At 36.5% G+C, this 14825-nt stretch overlaps 1 protein-coding gene across 16 annotated transcripts in view; it reads left to right on the forward strand.

Annotated features, from left to right (window-relative positions):
• TCF12 (transcription factor 12) overlaps positions 1-14825 on the forward strand; it is a 368210-nt gene that overhangs the window by 137290 nt on the left and 216095 nt on the right. For 14 of the 16 annotated variants that reach the window (XM_055364027.2, XM_055364030.2, XM_063699019.1 and 11 more), the window contains one exon: positions 6626-6699. The exons of the other annotated variants lie outside the window; for them this stretch is intronic. In XM_055364027.2, the coding sequence (XP_055220002.1) occupies positions 6626-6699 (74 nt within the window). Of the gene's footprint in view, positions 1-6625; positions 6700-14825 lie in introns of those variants that run through there. 16 annotated transcript variants of the gene reach the window in all.

Here is a 14825-nt window from a genome sequence, read left to right on the forward strand (position 1 = left end):
GTTGGTAGCTGCTCAGATCTCAATTTGGTTCTTTCAATCTCTGCTACAAACTGCCTTGTGCCTGCCCTGTTAATGGTGTTCCAGGAGTCAGCCAAAGATGTGGGCAGAGATAAACGAAAAATTTGGGACCTCTCTTTTCTGGCCTTCTCCCTTTTGGGATTCTATCCTCACTTTCTGGTGACCGTGGTTGTCCTGTCTCTGTCCTCTTTTCCTTCAGGCCAAAAAGACAATGGGGTTTCTGTTGGAATTTTAGTTACTAGAGGTTATTGCTGCTTGCCTGCAGGACAAAGCTTTCAGAATGGGAAACTCACCTGTGCTGGTCCCTGAAAGCTGATAAAAAGAGAAACTCACCCATTCTGGTCTCTTCTTTCAAGTTTATATTTTCATCCCAATCAGCCTGTTTTTGTTTACTCCCCAGAGCCTTTACGTAGTTGATAGCAAGCTAGCTAGATATTTTCTTTCTGCCAGCCCTAGGATTTATAGTAACTATTGTAAGAGAAAGAATAGTAGGAGATGAGTTCAGAGAGGTGGGAGGCAGAACCTGTAAAACATTGTAGACCATTGGGTTTATTAGTAATTCTGAATGAGTTGGGAAGCCATTGGTAGGTTTTGAGGACAGGATGGACATGATTTGGTTTGTTTTTAAAAGGTTGCTCTAGTAGGAGGGGCAAGAAGAAGGGAAAACATTTAGGAGACTATTACAGTAATGCAGGTCAGAGATGATTTGATTGTGTTAAAAATAGCATCAAGGTTTTGTTTTTTGTTTTTCGTTTCTTAAAACTACGTTTGTAGTGCTTCTGTGGAAGAAAACACTGGCGTTGGTCTTCAGATACAGGGCTTTGGTATATTAGATTGGGAGAATACTTGGTTCTCAGGTACGTTGGGAGGGCCCTTCCTTCTTTCTAGAAACTTGACAGCTAGTTTAGGGGAGTTTTAAAGGTAGCTCAAGAGCCTTTGTCAGTGTTGGAATGTCTGTTCAGACAGTCAGAACAAATCCTCAAAATACAGTGACCACCATATCACTATATAGTTCCCATTAAACAATTCCCAAGTTGACCCCTGGGAACGTATTACTTTCAATTCCTGGCCATCAGGCAGTTTCTGTTTTTCTTAAAGAGATAGACTTGGCATTTCCTTTTGGCCCTGTACTCTTACTTCTTTGATTAAATCAGTCGCTGGGTTTTCCTTTTGTATCTTTACATGGCATTTGTATCAGGGTGACATAGCTAGTAACAATAATATAGCAAAATCTATGTATGAAAGTCATTTTCAAAATTAGTCGTTTTTTTGAATGAAATTTGCCTTGTGTTCATTACCTTATTGTACTGTACTGTGGCACTAAAAACTTTAATGGAACATCTGTACTTGTAAATCTTTGGTCTCAACAGTGCCAAACAAAAATTCTGATTGGATTATTAAAGATGACTGGAAAGGGTGATTCCTTCTAATCTTTCCACCGGACTTACTTTCTTACATATGTGTTTTTTGTTTTTTAGACTGTTTTATTTGACAATTCACTGCACAGAACCTAAATTTTTTATAAGTAAAAAAGTCTATAACTAATGTTATATACTTTAGATGAGGTAGCATGTTTTAACTTCTATTAAATTCCCTTGCAATTTTAATATTTTCCTAGCTTTTCCCTTTTTTACTAATGTGTAGCATAATAACAAAGCACTTGTTATTATATTCTAACTGATCCTATTTCACAATGAATTTCTGGGAAAATACATTTATAGATTTATTTCATGAGCGTCTAAAATGTGAAAAATACAATAAAAAATCTTGGTGTTGGTTTTTTAGGTGTATATTAGTTTACAATTGATTGCAGCCTTTGAGTCTTATCTAAAGGAATATCCTTAGTCTACAAATAGAATTGAATAAAGACACTATTAAAAATAGACACATTCATAGCTTTGATTATCTGATATAGCTATCTCTAGTCAGAATTCTTTCATCAAATCATTTATTGGATCCCCCTACAGCAGATGGCAATCCTGCAAAATATGTTATGTTTCCCTTATTTATGACAGTGCTGAGATTTGATATTTTTGGAGTACATTTTACTTTCTAGAATAAAAATTTGATTTCAGTGCTACTAAAGGCAGAGTGCACATGTGCACCAGCGGGTGGTGGGAGGAAAGGAGAGAAATGTGTATGTGATTTTCCCTGTGCCCTTGCTCCCAACTGTATGTGTGTCTCTTTCGTACAGGGATGGGCTCTCATTTATGATACCCTAGCAGTATGGCCAGATTGAATTGCTTTTCTTACTGCTTTTGCTGCAGGGATATCCTAACCATTTCTCTCATTCTTGTATGCTGTCTCCCTGTTTCATCCTTTCATTCCTTCTTGGGTCATCAGACTCACCACTACTAACTGAAAATATTTTCCCATTTCCTGTCTTATTTCTCACTTTACCCTAGTCTTGGTTCAGGGTGGCGGAGTCTTTAGTGATAGGTCTGGTAGTGGCAAGTGGGCAGAGAAGGAACTGGTGTTCATGTCAGCAGGTTTGTTCCTAATTCTTCCCTTTTACTTTCAGGCAGGTCTTGCCTAAGTCTCACCAATTCTTTAATGATGGTTTACTTACTCAAACTCTGCAGTGTTAACAATAATTTGTTTACAGGGTCCATATGTGGTGGGGGGCTGGGGGGAGGGTGGAGGGAAACACAATAGGTGCTTAGGGCATAGAAAAGCATCTCCTCCCACCAAAAAAAAAAAAAAAAAAAAAAAAAAAAATTCCAGTTTCCAGTTTTTGCTAGTGGATCAAAACCTAGAGATGCCCATAGGACTCTGGTGGCTTGATGAAAGGGAAGAAGTAGGAGAGAGGCTGTGGGACAGTTTTTGATTGACACTAGAAAGAAAATACTGTTATACAAATACTAAGATGGGAGTAGAGCATAAGAAGGTAGTCTAAATCTGTGTTCTTCCTAGAAAAGGGAGTAATAGCAGATGTTGGACTTGGCCAAGAAGTTTACCTGTTCCTCTAAGAGTCTTATTCTCTGAAACCTTAAAAACTTGAATTTTACCTTTCTATTCCTTCTTTAAGGTATCAGCCTTTTAGGGAACTGCTTGTATATATAGTAATTTATGATTGCTCTTAGTTACTTTTCTTGTTAAATGTTTTCACAAAAGAAGGAGGCAGATTGCTTTTGTTAAGTTCACAAATTGTTGTTTTTAGATACGAGGTCTAGAATTTAATGTTCCTTACTGGAAAATACTAAGTTAAAACAGCATGCTTTTAAAAATGGAGCTCATAGAATCAGAATATATTACATTTTACTTAATTGATTCCATTCAGAAAAACAGGTACTAAGAGATTATCTATATAAAAGGTTAACAAGGAAAAAGATAATTTAAGTCTTTCTGTTATTGATCACCCCTTTTAATCCTGTTGAATGGAAATGGAAAAAATTTATTAGAAAGTCAAATAAGGCTCAAAAGTGTTTCTATCATTAATTATTGCTGAACTTTCTCTTACATCTGCCATTTTGGTTTATGAGTCAAGGAACTAAGTTCTCTGAAATTGTTGAATTGGCATGCATATACTAGAAATGGGAATGATGAAAATAATATGGGAATGATAATTCAGAAATAACAGGAAAAATGTTACTTCTCATCACTGTATTGCAACTGTGTATTTTCTTGTCAATAAGTATTTTTTTCAGATTCTGGTCAATTTGTATAATATCTGTGTTAAGTTTTATCTTCTGTGTGTAATTTCCTTTTTCTGCTTACCTTGGTCTTATGGCTGAAGCTTTGGAAAGTTTATTATTCCCGTCATATTTCTGTGTTTGTACAGCCATTGTCTTTAGCAGAAAGGAGTCATTGATGCTAAAAGATGACTCTTGCCTTTGTCAGTGCCAGCCACGACCTTTTACTCAGAGTCTGGATATGTTAACAATAAAACTACAGAGCTTGAGTTTAAAACCTAGCCAGATTCTTGTTATTCTATAGCATTCTTTGAGCCCCTTGTCATTTCCAGTATCAGTGGTATGTACTACTCTTTAGCTGGTGATGCCATCACCTAATTAATTACCATTTTATTTCATTAGTCTTTGCTTTTTATTTTATAGAAGTAGAGTCACTTGATGAAAATTGAATATGTAGTTTCACATAATTTTGTGTGTCTCTTAAATTTTGCTTGAGATGTTCTGTGTAACTGGCACCCATCTTTCCTCTCTCTCTATTTTTACAAATGTATTTAAAATACATGCAAAGCTGGGCATAGTGGTTCACACCTGTGATCCCAGCACTTTAGGAGGCCAAGGAGGGAGAATTGCTGGAGGCCAGGAGTTCAAGACCAACCTAGGCAACATAGTGTAAGACTCTGTCTCTACAAAATAAAAAAAAAATTAATGATTAGCTGAGCATTGTGGCATGTTCCTATAGTCCTAGCACTGAGGAAGCTGAGGCAGGAGGATCACTTGAGCCCAGGATTTTGTGGTTGCAGTGGTTGTACTGCAGCCTGGATGACAGAACATGAACCCTGCCTCTAAATGAGATAAAAATTAAAATACACATAAGCCTCATATTTATTACTCATTTGATATAAGAAAATATGAAGTCATAAAAAGACTAAGTTATGGTTTGATTATTTTCATCAGGACAAGATTCATCGAAATCACTTACCATTATATGTTCAATAAAAGTGATTTTTTAAAATACAACTTTTCATAAAATTATTTGCAGTTCCATATATTAGTGGATTTTGTAGGTTAACGGTCATCTTTTTCTTGGATTGAGTCTCAGAGGAATACTTGCTGCTATTCTACAGTGTTGGTTGCAGAGAAAATGCTTGGAAGATAGCTCACTGGTGTCTAATGATACTGGAGAGATGGTAACAGTGGTTTTTTTTGTTTTTTTTGAGATGGAGTCTTGCTCTGTCGCCCAGGCTGGAGTGCAGTGGCACAATCTCTGCTCACTGCAACCTCCACCTTCTAGGTTCAAGCTATTCTCCTGCCTCAGCCTCCTGAGTAGCTGGGACTACAGGCGCCCGCCACCACACCTGGCTAATTTTTTGTATTTTTAGTAGAGACGGGGTTTCTCCGTATTAGCCAGGATGGTCTCGATCTCCTGACCTTATGATCTGCCCGCCTCGGCCTCCCAAAGTGCTAGGATTACAGGCGTGAGCCACGGTGCCCGGCCGGTAACAGTGTTTTTTACATGACATTCCCCAAACTCATAGAATATCTCTTAAATTTGGAACTTTAATACTAGCTCCACAGGAATGAACAAAACACTGTTCACGTAATCTCTGTGTTTTCAAAGCCTCTGGTTCACTTGAAATTGTGCCTGGAATGTTGTCTATACTAGATACTCATCTTTTGTATTAACTTTTTTAAAAAAGTTATTAAAGTATACTTTAGTCACTTGATACAGGAAGTACAGATTCATAAAAATAATAGAGTCCTAATAACTAACTTAGTAATTAGTACATTCTACTTTGGAAACTGACCCCTCCCCCTTCCCTGCTTTTTGTTACCCATCCTTTCAGTTTGGCAATTGTGTCACTATAAAAGAGCCTTAGTAATCACTGCAAATTAATGGAGAATTTGTGGCATTTAATTTATTACATACCACATTCTCACCTAAATTACAGGGAAATTACAGAGGGACTTCCAGGAATATCTTGAAAGAAAGATAATTTCTAAACTTAGCAGAATGTTATCATTGTAGTATCTAGGCTGTTCTCATGAAAGAATGAAAGAAAGAAGTCAACTATTTCTGTGTTGATGAATTTCATCATAGAATGAAACTCAGAAGGGGTTAGAGAAGTGTACCCTCCTAGCAGTCAAGGATGAAAAAGACTGGAGTCTTCAAAACAGAAGAGGTAGAAATGGCTGGATTGAGTCTTCCATCTTTTTCTGGGAACTGATTCGGAGGTGAAAATAATGGAGCCGAAGTGTCAGAAGATGCATTAAGGATGCACAATGAATTGTTTTGTTGGTTGTGGCACCTAATTCTTTCTCACTGTGAATTTTCTTTTGCCACCTTCATAAGAGTGGAACTGCTTATTTGAAATCAAATTGTGTATAATTTTAGAAGAGATGGAAGTGTCACCCACAAAATTACTAAGGGTGAGTTTTCATGTCATTTTGATTTTATATAACTAATGTTGATTTGATATGGTTGATATAGTTAGATTTAGTTTGATGTCATCAGTTAAGAATATCTGATCATTGATCAGAAAGAAACCAACTTTATTAAATTGAATGATTGTTTGTCTTGCTTCATTTTCTAGGGCTTAACTATGAAAAATGAATTATTCATGTTTTCATTTAGGCAGTACTAAACCAGACAAAGTTTGGGGGTTCATCTACTAGAAGTAGCAGTGCAGGGCGTGGGGCAGGATGGAGAGACTATGCCCCATTCTAAAGTCTGCAAAGAAATATTTTGATTCTGAATTACTATAATTTACATAGGGTATTGCATGAGGATTGATGGAGGAATGATGAAGATACTTTGCAGTAACTTATATTTTACAGGTTTCTGAAGCAAGGATTGATACTTAGCTCTTCCACGAAAGCGGAAATACCACTTGCTGAATTGTACTCTGCTGTCCCGTACCAAAAAAATTCACAAAAGTGTGTTTTTAGATATATCTTTTATTTTCTTCTCTTTTTAGGTATGGATGAAAGAGGAGGTACAACATCTTGGGGAACAAGTGGTCAACCAAGTCCTTCCTATGATTCATCTAGAGTAAGTTTGCTGATCAACCCTTGATTAAAGCTGTAATTTGGCAGACTACGTAATTTCTTTCATATATGCTGTTTCTTATGAGAAATGAAAATTAATTTCTTTTCATGGAAATACAGTAGAATACCTAGTACCTTTTTGTTACATTTAGTTCTTTTTATAAGCTATCAAACTTTGGAAATTTAATTTCCTACAGTTAAATATTCTTGGTGTTACTTGTACACGTGAACTGCCTACAGTACTCTACTAAAGAGCTTAGAATGCATAAGTGCTCTCCATATGTATTTAGCCATTTTTCTTTGTGTGTTGTTTATTTGCTTTGAGAGATGGCACTGGCTTTTAACATACTAACTTCCAGCCTCTCCCCCTCATCCTTGCTTCAACAGTCATCAGCCCTTTGCATCAGGAACTCAACAGCCCTGCCTCCTGGAAGCATATCAAAACAGACATAACAGATGACATTTCTTAGTTAACAATTAAGAGAAAATAGGACCAAGTCAACTTTCTACACACTGAGGTCACAAGGTTAGAGCCCTTTCCAGCAAAAAACAAAAACAAAAAACCCCCAAAGCTTTATAAAATGAGACCAGGAGGTGGAAAATTAGATCAAAGAATTGGAATAAAAGTAAGCACTCTGCCCCCAGACTTTCTCTAGTAAACTGACGAGGTTAAGAGAGACTTTTCCAGGCTGGGCATGGTGGCTCATGCCTGTAATCCCAGCACTTTGGGAGGTTGAGGCAGGTGGATCACTAGAAGTCAGAAGTTCAAGGCCAGCCTAGCCAACATGGTGAAACCCCATCTCTACTAAAAATACAAAAATTAGCCAAGGCGTGGGGGTGGGCACCTGTAGTCCCAGCTACTCGGGAGGCTGAGGCAGGAGAATCGCTTGAACCTGGGAGGCAGAGGTTGCAGTGAGCCAAGATCATGCCACTGGACTCAAGCCTGGGCCACAGAGTGAGACTCCATCTCAAAAAAAAAAAAAAAAAGAGAGAAAGATTTTTCCAAAAGGCCATACTTTAAATGAATAAATTTCTCATTTCTCTCAGAATTAACCAAGAGAAGAAAGAGACAAGCATAAGATTTATGGGTAGTTAATCCTAGAAGCAAATTGCCTTAATGGGAGGAAAACTGAGTAAGTGACTGAAATGCATAGTCTCAGTATGGTTTACACAAGTTTGCATTGAAAAATGCTGAGTTAAAATACCTTTTAAAATACGGGGTTTTACTGTTGTATTTGGCTGTAGCCCATGTTTAATTTATTTTAAATCCTTTGGAAAGAACTGGGATAGTCATTTGGAATCCAAAAAGATATATAAAGAGGCTGTTAAAGGTGGGTTTTTGTGTTTCACTTTTGAGAATCAGAGGCTGAGAATGCTACATTGCAGTGTAAAGAGCCCTATGCTGAGTATGTCAGGACTTGGATTTTACTATCAACTGTATTGTGAACCAGCCATTTAATCTTGGACACACTATTTTTGTCGTAGCCATTTCATCTTGGACGCATTGTTTTTGTCTTGAGGCTACTTAAACTGGTTGATATCCAAATTTCCTTCCACTCTTAAACGTTTCTGATTCTTTGAGTAATATTGTGAATATGTGAGGTAGGATCTAGTTTAGATTTTGAAGGTAGGAGTTTTATGTAGTGGGAAACTCACAGTACTGCTTATTAATATTGGATTATTTTTTTCAGAGGCTTGAGTTACTTTGTAATAACATATTATTTCTTAGAATGCATTAAATGGTGCCTGGGTGCCTTATATTTCTCTCTCTTTCAGGCTTTCTTCACCGCCCCCCCCAACCCCCCTTGAGTGCTGCATAGGATTTTAGGAGAAAAAAAGTACTAATGTATCCAAACACTTATGTAATTTATGATCTTGAAATTAAGTTTACCTTCAGACATGAAATCCAAAGCAAATCTTGCTTTTCTTTTTGCTATTTATAGGTCAAATGTGAAATGCTGTATTTTACTTAGTTTATTTATTTTTAGTATGTATTATGTACAGTGAAAAGTTAAATTGATTATATAGTAAGCTAGTTTTCATAGAACCATAGAACCACATATGTATTTCTACCTGTCTATTGAGAGATCGGATAGAGTGAAGATTTAATGCTACCCTTCTTTATTTTTGTTCCCACTGAAATCCACTCTTTCACTAATTTTTCTCCTTCTATCCTAGTCATCGTCTAAACCTAAAAGTTTTGGTGAGATAGTTAAGAAGTTTTTCGTATCATTTTCAAACAAAAATCTGGATCCAGTTTCTCCTTGGCAACTCTTCTTGCCAAGGAGAACTTTATGGTTGTCTTTGAAGCCTCCCTCAGTACTACTTTATAGGGAAATTATCAGCTTTTGGGGTTTCATCTTTTAACAGTATTCACCATCTTGACCATTTTTTTCATAATCATAAGCATAAATGGGTATAATTGTGTTAATAAGAATCTCAACTAAAGTACTTCATTCTCCTATTTTAGTATATTGAATTTCTTAAATTCTTATTTAAGTACATTGAGGTTCTTAAATTCAAAAATAAATATTAATGTTGGCTAAAGACTAGTTTTGACTTGTTAGTTAAAAATTTGTCAACTTAATGTAGTTGCAGATACTTCAGTAGAAATCAAGTAAATGAAATTTATTTAGACTTTATCATATTATATAAATATTACATTTCTATCAGCAGATTCCATTATTTAAAAATAATTTGATTTTCAGTAACATCACTAAATAGAAATTTTTTATTATACTTTTTATAAAATTTGAAAATGCTTAGTAGGCCAAAAAAAGGGTATTAGAAACTGCAAAATGAGTAATTTGTTGGAGATACAATATACCTGCTTTAAACTTAACATGAATTGAACTATCTGAGCTGCCATTCTATCCCTCTCCCATTCCCATGCCAAACTATAAGGGAGAAACAATACTTTCTTTACAATAATATGAAACCGTATTTGGCAGATGAACCCTATTAATATTGTATGTTATATGTTACTGTATGGGAGTAGTTACACAAAGTCATATTGATTGAACTTATTCTTTATTTAATAGCTTTTCAAGGGAAATTTTTGCTGTGTACACTATTTGCCTTACAGGGTCCTGACTTTAATTGTAAGATACCATTCTACTATAGTAGCCTTGATGCATAAATGAGCTCCACCTGAGTTAGGTATTAAGCGGTCACAAACTTCTTAACTCTGTGTTAGGCTTATACCCATTCTTTCAGAATTAGGAAAAGTCACTCTAGCATGGTTCCAGTCTGTGTGTCTGCCCTTGCTTTTACCAAATCCACCAGAAAAGTAGCCTCGCAGTTTAGAGGTGATTAAGTTTCTGGTTATCAGAAGTACCTACAGCAATCCATTCAGTGAAGAGGTTTCGCCAGGTTGACATAAAAATAGACATTGTACCTAAGAGTGGTTATAGAAGAAATGGTAGGCATGGTCAGCATTCTTAGGCAATGTGGATTTCACATTTCCTAAGCATGTCTCAGCATGTTTGAGACACCCAGAGGGAAGGAACAAACATTTGTTCCTTCCTCTCTACTTTTGTTAGAGTCCTGGTTTCTGCACTCTTCATCTGCTGCCTACCTGTGCAGAGAGCATAGACACACACATGAACATATAGATGGAATCATGTTGTGAATAGCACTTCCAGTTTTAGAAATTTGTGAATGTGGTGATAAAGGTAAAGCACCTGAGACTGAAAGGAGTGATTAAAATCTCAGGTAGTTTAGACATGGGCAAGAGATCTAGTTAATGAGTTTGTTCCCTCTCTCCCTTGCTTTTTATTCTTTATTGCATAGAAATGTTGATGTGCCAGGCATAAAGGCCAGAGAATATTGTGGTTGTTCTTGTTCACTAAGGTGTTAATGACTTACTCTAGTTTCAGATTTTTTTTTTTTCTCTTCAGAAGGCTGTGGTTAAGAGCGCAGACTGTGAAATCATACTGCTTGGGTATAAATCATAACTCTGCCACTTACTACCTGTTTGATTCTGGACAAGTTATTTAAATCTAGTGTACTTCGGTTTACTCATCTGTGAAATGGGGATAATGATATCTGTTTCATGAAGTTGTTGAGGATTAAATGAGGCAATATATGGAAATTGCATAGATCAATGTCTGATATGTGGTGAGTGCTATATAAGTGTTGGCTTTAAACCTGTGTATCTCAAAATTCATCCACTAGATCTATATTTAACAATTACACAAATTTAAACACATGGATACATTTGCAAATATGCTGTATTCTAAGTGTAATAAATCAGAATTATTTGCCGACTCAGTCATGCTTAATTTAACTACTTTTATTTATTTTAAATGTATGAAGGACATAAATAAAATCAATTTCCCCTCTTCAACTGTTCATTTCTTTCTTGGGAAAGCAACACTCTCTTCCTGCCAAACTTGGATATAGAAGTTATCAGTCTCTCTAGTATAACACCTTATACATAATGAGTGCTCTATACATGTTTGCTGAATATAATCAAATTCGGGAGCAATCATCAGATTTACTAGATTAACTAGGCTGGGAGGTTGAGGAAGGAAAGAATCAAAGTTGATTTAAGATGAAGCTTGAAGTAGGTGGTGGTGGTATTAATGGTAATAATAAGTGATTTGGAAACTTGTACTGTGTGACCATGGGAAAGTTACTTCTATGTGTCTTAGTTTTCTGGTCTCTAAAATTATGATAATTTTACACGTATTTTGTAGGGTTTTGGTGAAGATGAAATGTAATAATAGGTATGAAGTATTTCATTTATTGATATAATAAGTGAGAACTGCTATTATATTATCATTTATAATAATTTGAAGTACATTTTCATGGTTATATTTCTTGATGTACAAATTCTGTTTCTAGAATGTCGAGTTATATGAGTTTGTGGAAATGTCGAGGCCAGGTCATCTTGGTTTCTCTGCCTTTTTAACTGTGTTAGCCAACCTACGCCAAGCTCTGGAGTAGAGTATTAAAGTACCATTGAGGTTTGCATCCTGGGGTAGGAGTAGGAGAGAGGAGTATACTGATACTCTTTTCTAAGATATAGAGTTGGTCATTCCTTAGTTTAAAAGATAGAATTGAGTTCACTGATAGGAAACCACTGATAGGAATTACATTTATAGGCATCATCAGTGATCAAGAGTTGGCATTTTAATCATGAACATTTTTCAGTTTATATGTAATCTATTATGGTAGTTGTTTTTTTAAAAAAGAAGCAATATTAAGTTGAGTAGAGTTTGAGTGCTTTTTAAAAAAATAAATTGCTAAATGTCCACCATGGTTTTCTCTTCTGTCTGTATTATGGCTTGCAGAATGGAAGCAGTCATTTATCTTTTTGCTCTTTCTTCCCTCTGTGTTTTACAGTATCATAGAATTTTCAAAACTGAAAGATGCATTGGTTATATATGTTCTGTCTCTTTATTTCATACATGAGGAAACTGAAACGACATGTTTGAGATTTGACCAGGTGTAGATTTGTGCTGTATGTAGAGATTTGGCTAGGCTATGTGACTAGTTAATGACGGCCTCTGGCATGACAGAACTCAGATATTCTGAATCTTATGCTAGTGCTTTTTAACCCCTTGACTTTAGTACTTCCCAACTCAAAGAACTTTACGTTTTCTGCCATATACTGAAGGAATGGGAAAAGAGAGAGGAGAAAGGTGAAAATAGAAGAGGGTCTGCAGCTGATAAAAGAGGACATGGGACATGATATGATAGAACAGTTTAGCAAGTATAGTGTATTGGGTAGAATAGCATAGAATTTAAGAGCTTGAGCATTAAAATCAAGCTGTCTTGGGTTCTATTTCTGGCACTTCTCCCTCATTGCTCTGTGACTCTGAGCAAGTTATTTGTTTTTACCGTAATCTTTTTTTCTTTTTTCATTGACTAAAAGGGGGTGGGTACTAATAATAACTTCCTCACTAAAGTTTGGGGCTTATACCTGTCAGTGGAAAGGGGAAAACCAGTTGTGTGGTGATGATTTAGCTTTAAAATACTTGATTTAGCTGCTGTATATAATTCAGCACAAGATGATATCTGGGATTTTTTTTTTATTAAGGGGTAGTAATAGGTATGTTCTGAGGCTTTTTGTTTCAATACATGCTATGATTTCTGATACCTATAGCAATAAAGGGATATGAAGATTCAGTTCATTTAAAAAGCATCAGCAGTGGTTTTTTCACAGACCAATTGTTAAAAACACAAACGGACCATAGACCCAACTAGGTTGAAAATGAAAATATGTGGGTACAAGGATTTAAGTATTTCTCCAGTCTTCTAAAGTTCATAGACAAAGCCATAGATTGGGGACTTGGGATAAGGGAAACAAAAATAAATAAAAACTCAATGAAAGTAAACATAAGCTTTCAGATTCTATGGAAAGTAAAATCAGCCTATAAGATTATCTGGATGAGATTAATGTCATTTTTCTTGCAAATCCTGGACCATTCCTGCCAGATATGGCTAAAGGGAACTTTAATTTTGTTTAGCGCTCTCTCCATTCTTAACAGGAGTTCAGTATTTTTTCGTTAATGTGGAAGAGTTTGGCTAAGAACCTCTCTATAGTTTGTAGGTAGTGATTTAGAAATAGGATAATAGAACCTTGGTTTTTCTAATGTGCTATCTATACAAAAAACACAGGTCATTCTGACCTCAGCAGGGTCATACTGGCTGGAGGTGTAGAAGGAACTGGTGGGTAGTTCATTTACATTTGGCAGCAGATGCCTTAAGAGTGTATCTATGGGCAGAGGCAACCTGTAGTTTCCTTCCTCCAGCAGAGTCCAGTGGCATAAGAACAGTATAGTTGGCCTGCTTTTAGGGAGGTTGGACTTACCCTGATCCCCCAATTTTAAGATGCTGAGATTTGTAAATGCATTCAGTTTCTTAAATGTTAAAGGTGAATAAATGTGTATCTTATAGTTCAGGAAATATGCTTAGACGTGTAAGTCATATTTGCCTAAAGAGTTACTTTTTAGGCTGGGCGTGGTGGCTCACGCCTGTAAACCCAGTACGTTGGGAGGCTAAAATGGGAGGATTGCTTGAGCCCAAGAGTTTGAGACCAGCCTGGGCAAGAAAATGAGACCCCCTCTCTACAAAAAATAGAAAAAAAAAATATCCAGGTCTGGTGGTGTGCACCTGTGGTCCGAGCTACTCAGGAGGCTGAAGTGGGAGGATTGCTTGAACCCAGGGGATAAGGCTGTAGTGAAGAAAAAAAAAAAGTTGCTGGTTCACACCTGTAATCCCAGCACTTTGGGAAGCTGAGGCAAGTGGATCGCTTGAGTCCAGGAGTTCAACACCAGCCTCTGCAACATGGCAAAACCCCGTCTCTTAAAAATTTAGCCGGGTGTGGTGGTGTTGGCTGTAGTCCCAGTTACTCGGGAGGCTCAGGCAGGAGAATCTCTAGAGCCCGGGAGGCGGAGGTTAGAGTGAGCCTTACTACACTCTAGCTTGGGTGGCAGAGTGAAACCCGATCTCAAAACAAAAAACAAACACAGCCCAAAAAACTTCTTAACTCTTTTAAGACAGCAGTGGAGACGCTGTAATTAGGCAGCAAATAGTTAATTACCAAAATAATTTTCTTGGCTACTGTGAGATTCCAGAGGAGGGAGATTCCTTTGGATGGTCAGGAAAGACTTAATAGAGGAGGGAGTGTTTGAGTAGACTGTTACAGGACAGATAGCATTTGAACAGGGCTGGAAGAAAGTCTGGAAATGTGGAATGATGGAAACAGTACAGTGGTCTCATTACAAAATTCGGTAGATAATAAATCAGCTTACTTTGTGGGAAAATAGTACGAGATGAGGCAGGTTACCATTTCTGTAGAAAAAATGTTATCTATTCTTTGGGAGCCAATTAAAAATAGATTTTATACACAAAATGTTTTATAAATATTAACTTACTGTGGTATGAAGAATGGATCCAAGGTGAAAGAGTGACAAAAAATAGGATGATCTGAAAAGATGGTACATGGACCCACTGATAATGAAATAAGACTTGGATCGGGAGGATAGAAATCAGATTGCAAAGTTATATAAGAAATTTCACAAAGGGGAAGACACAAAACTGGTACAACTAAGTGACTGGGAAAGATATAAAATCATGTAGACTCACTTCACCCACAAAATGATAACTCCTGAATTAAAC

The sequence above is a fragment of the Gorilla gorilla genome, chromosome 16, assembly GCF_029281585.2.
Source record: "Gorilla gorilla gorilla isolate KB3781 chromosome 16, NHGRI_mGorGor1-v2.1_pri, whole genome shotgun sequence".
In the NCBI taxonomy this organism is placed as follows: Eukaryota; Metazoa; Chordata; class Mammalia; order Primates; family Hominidae; genus Gorilla; species Gorilla gorilla.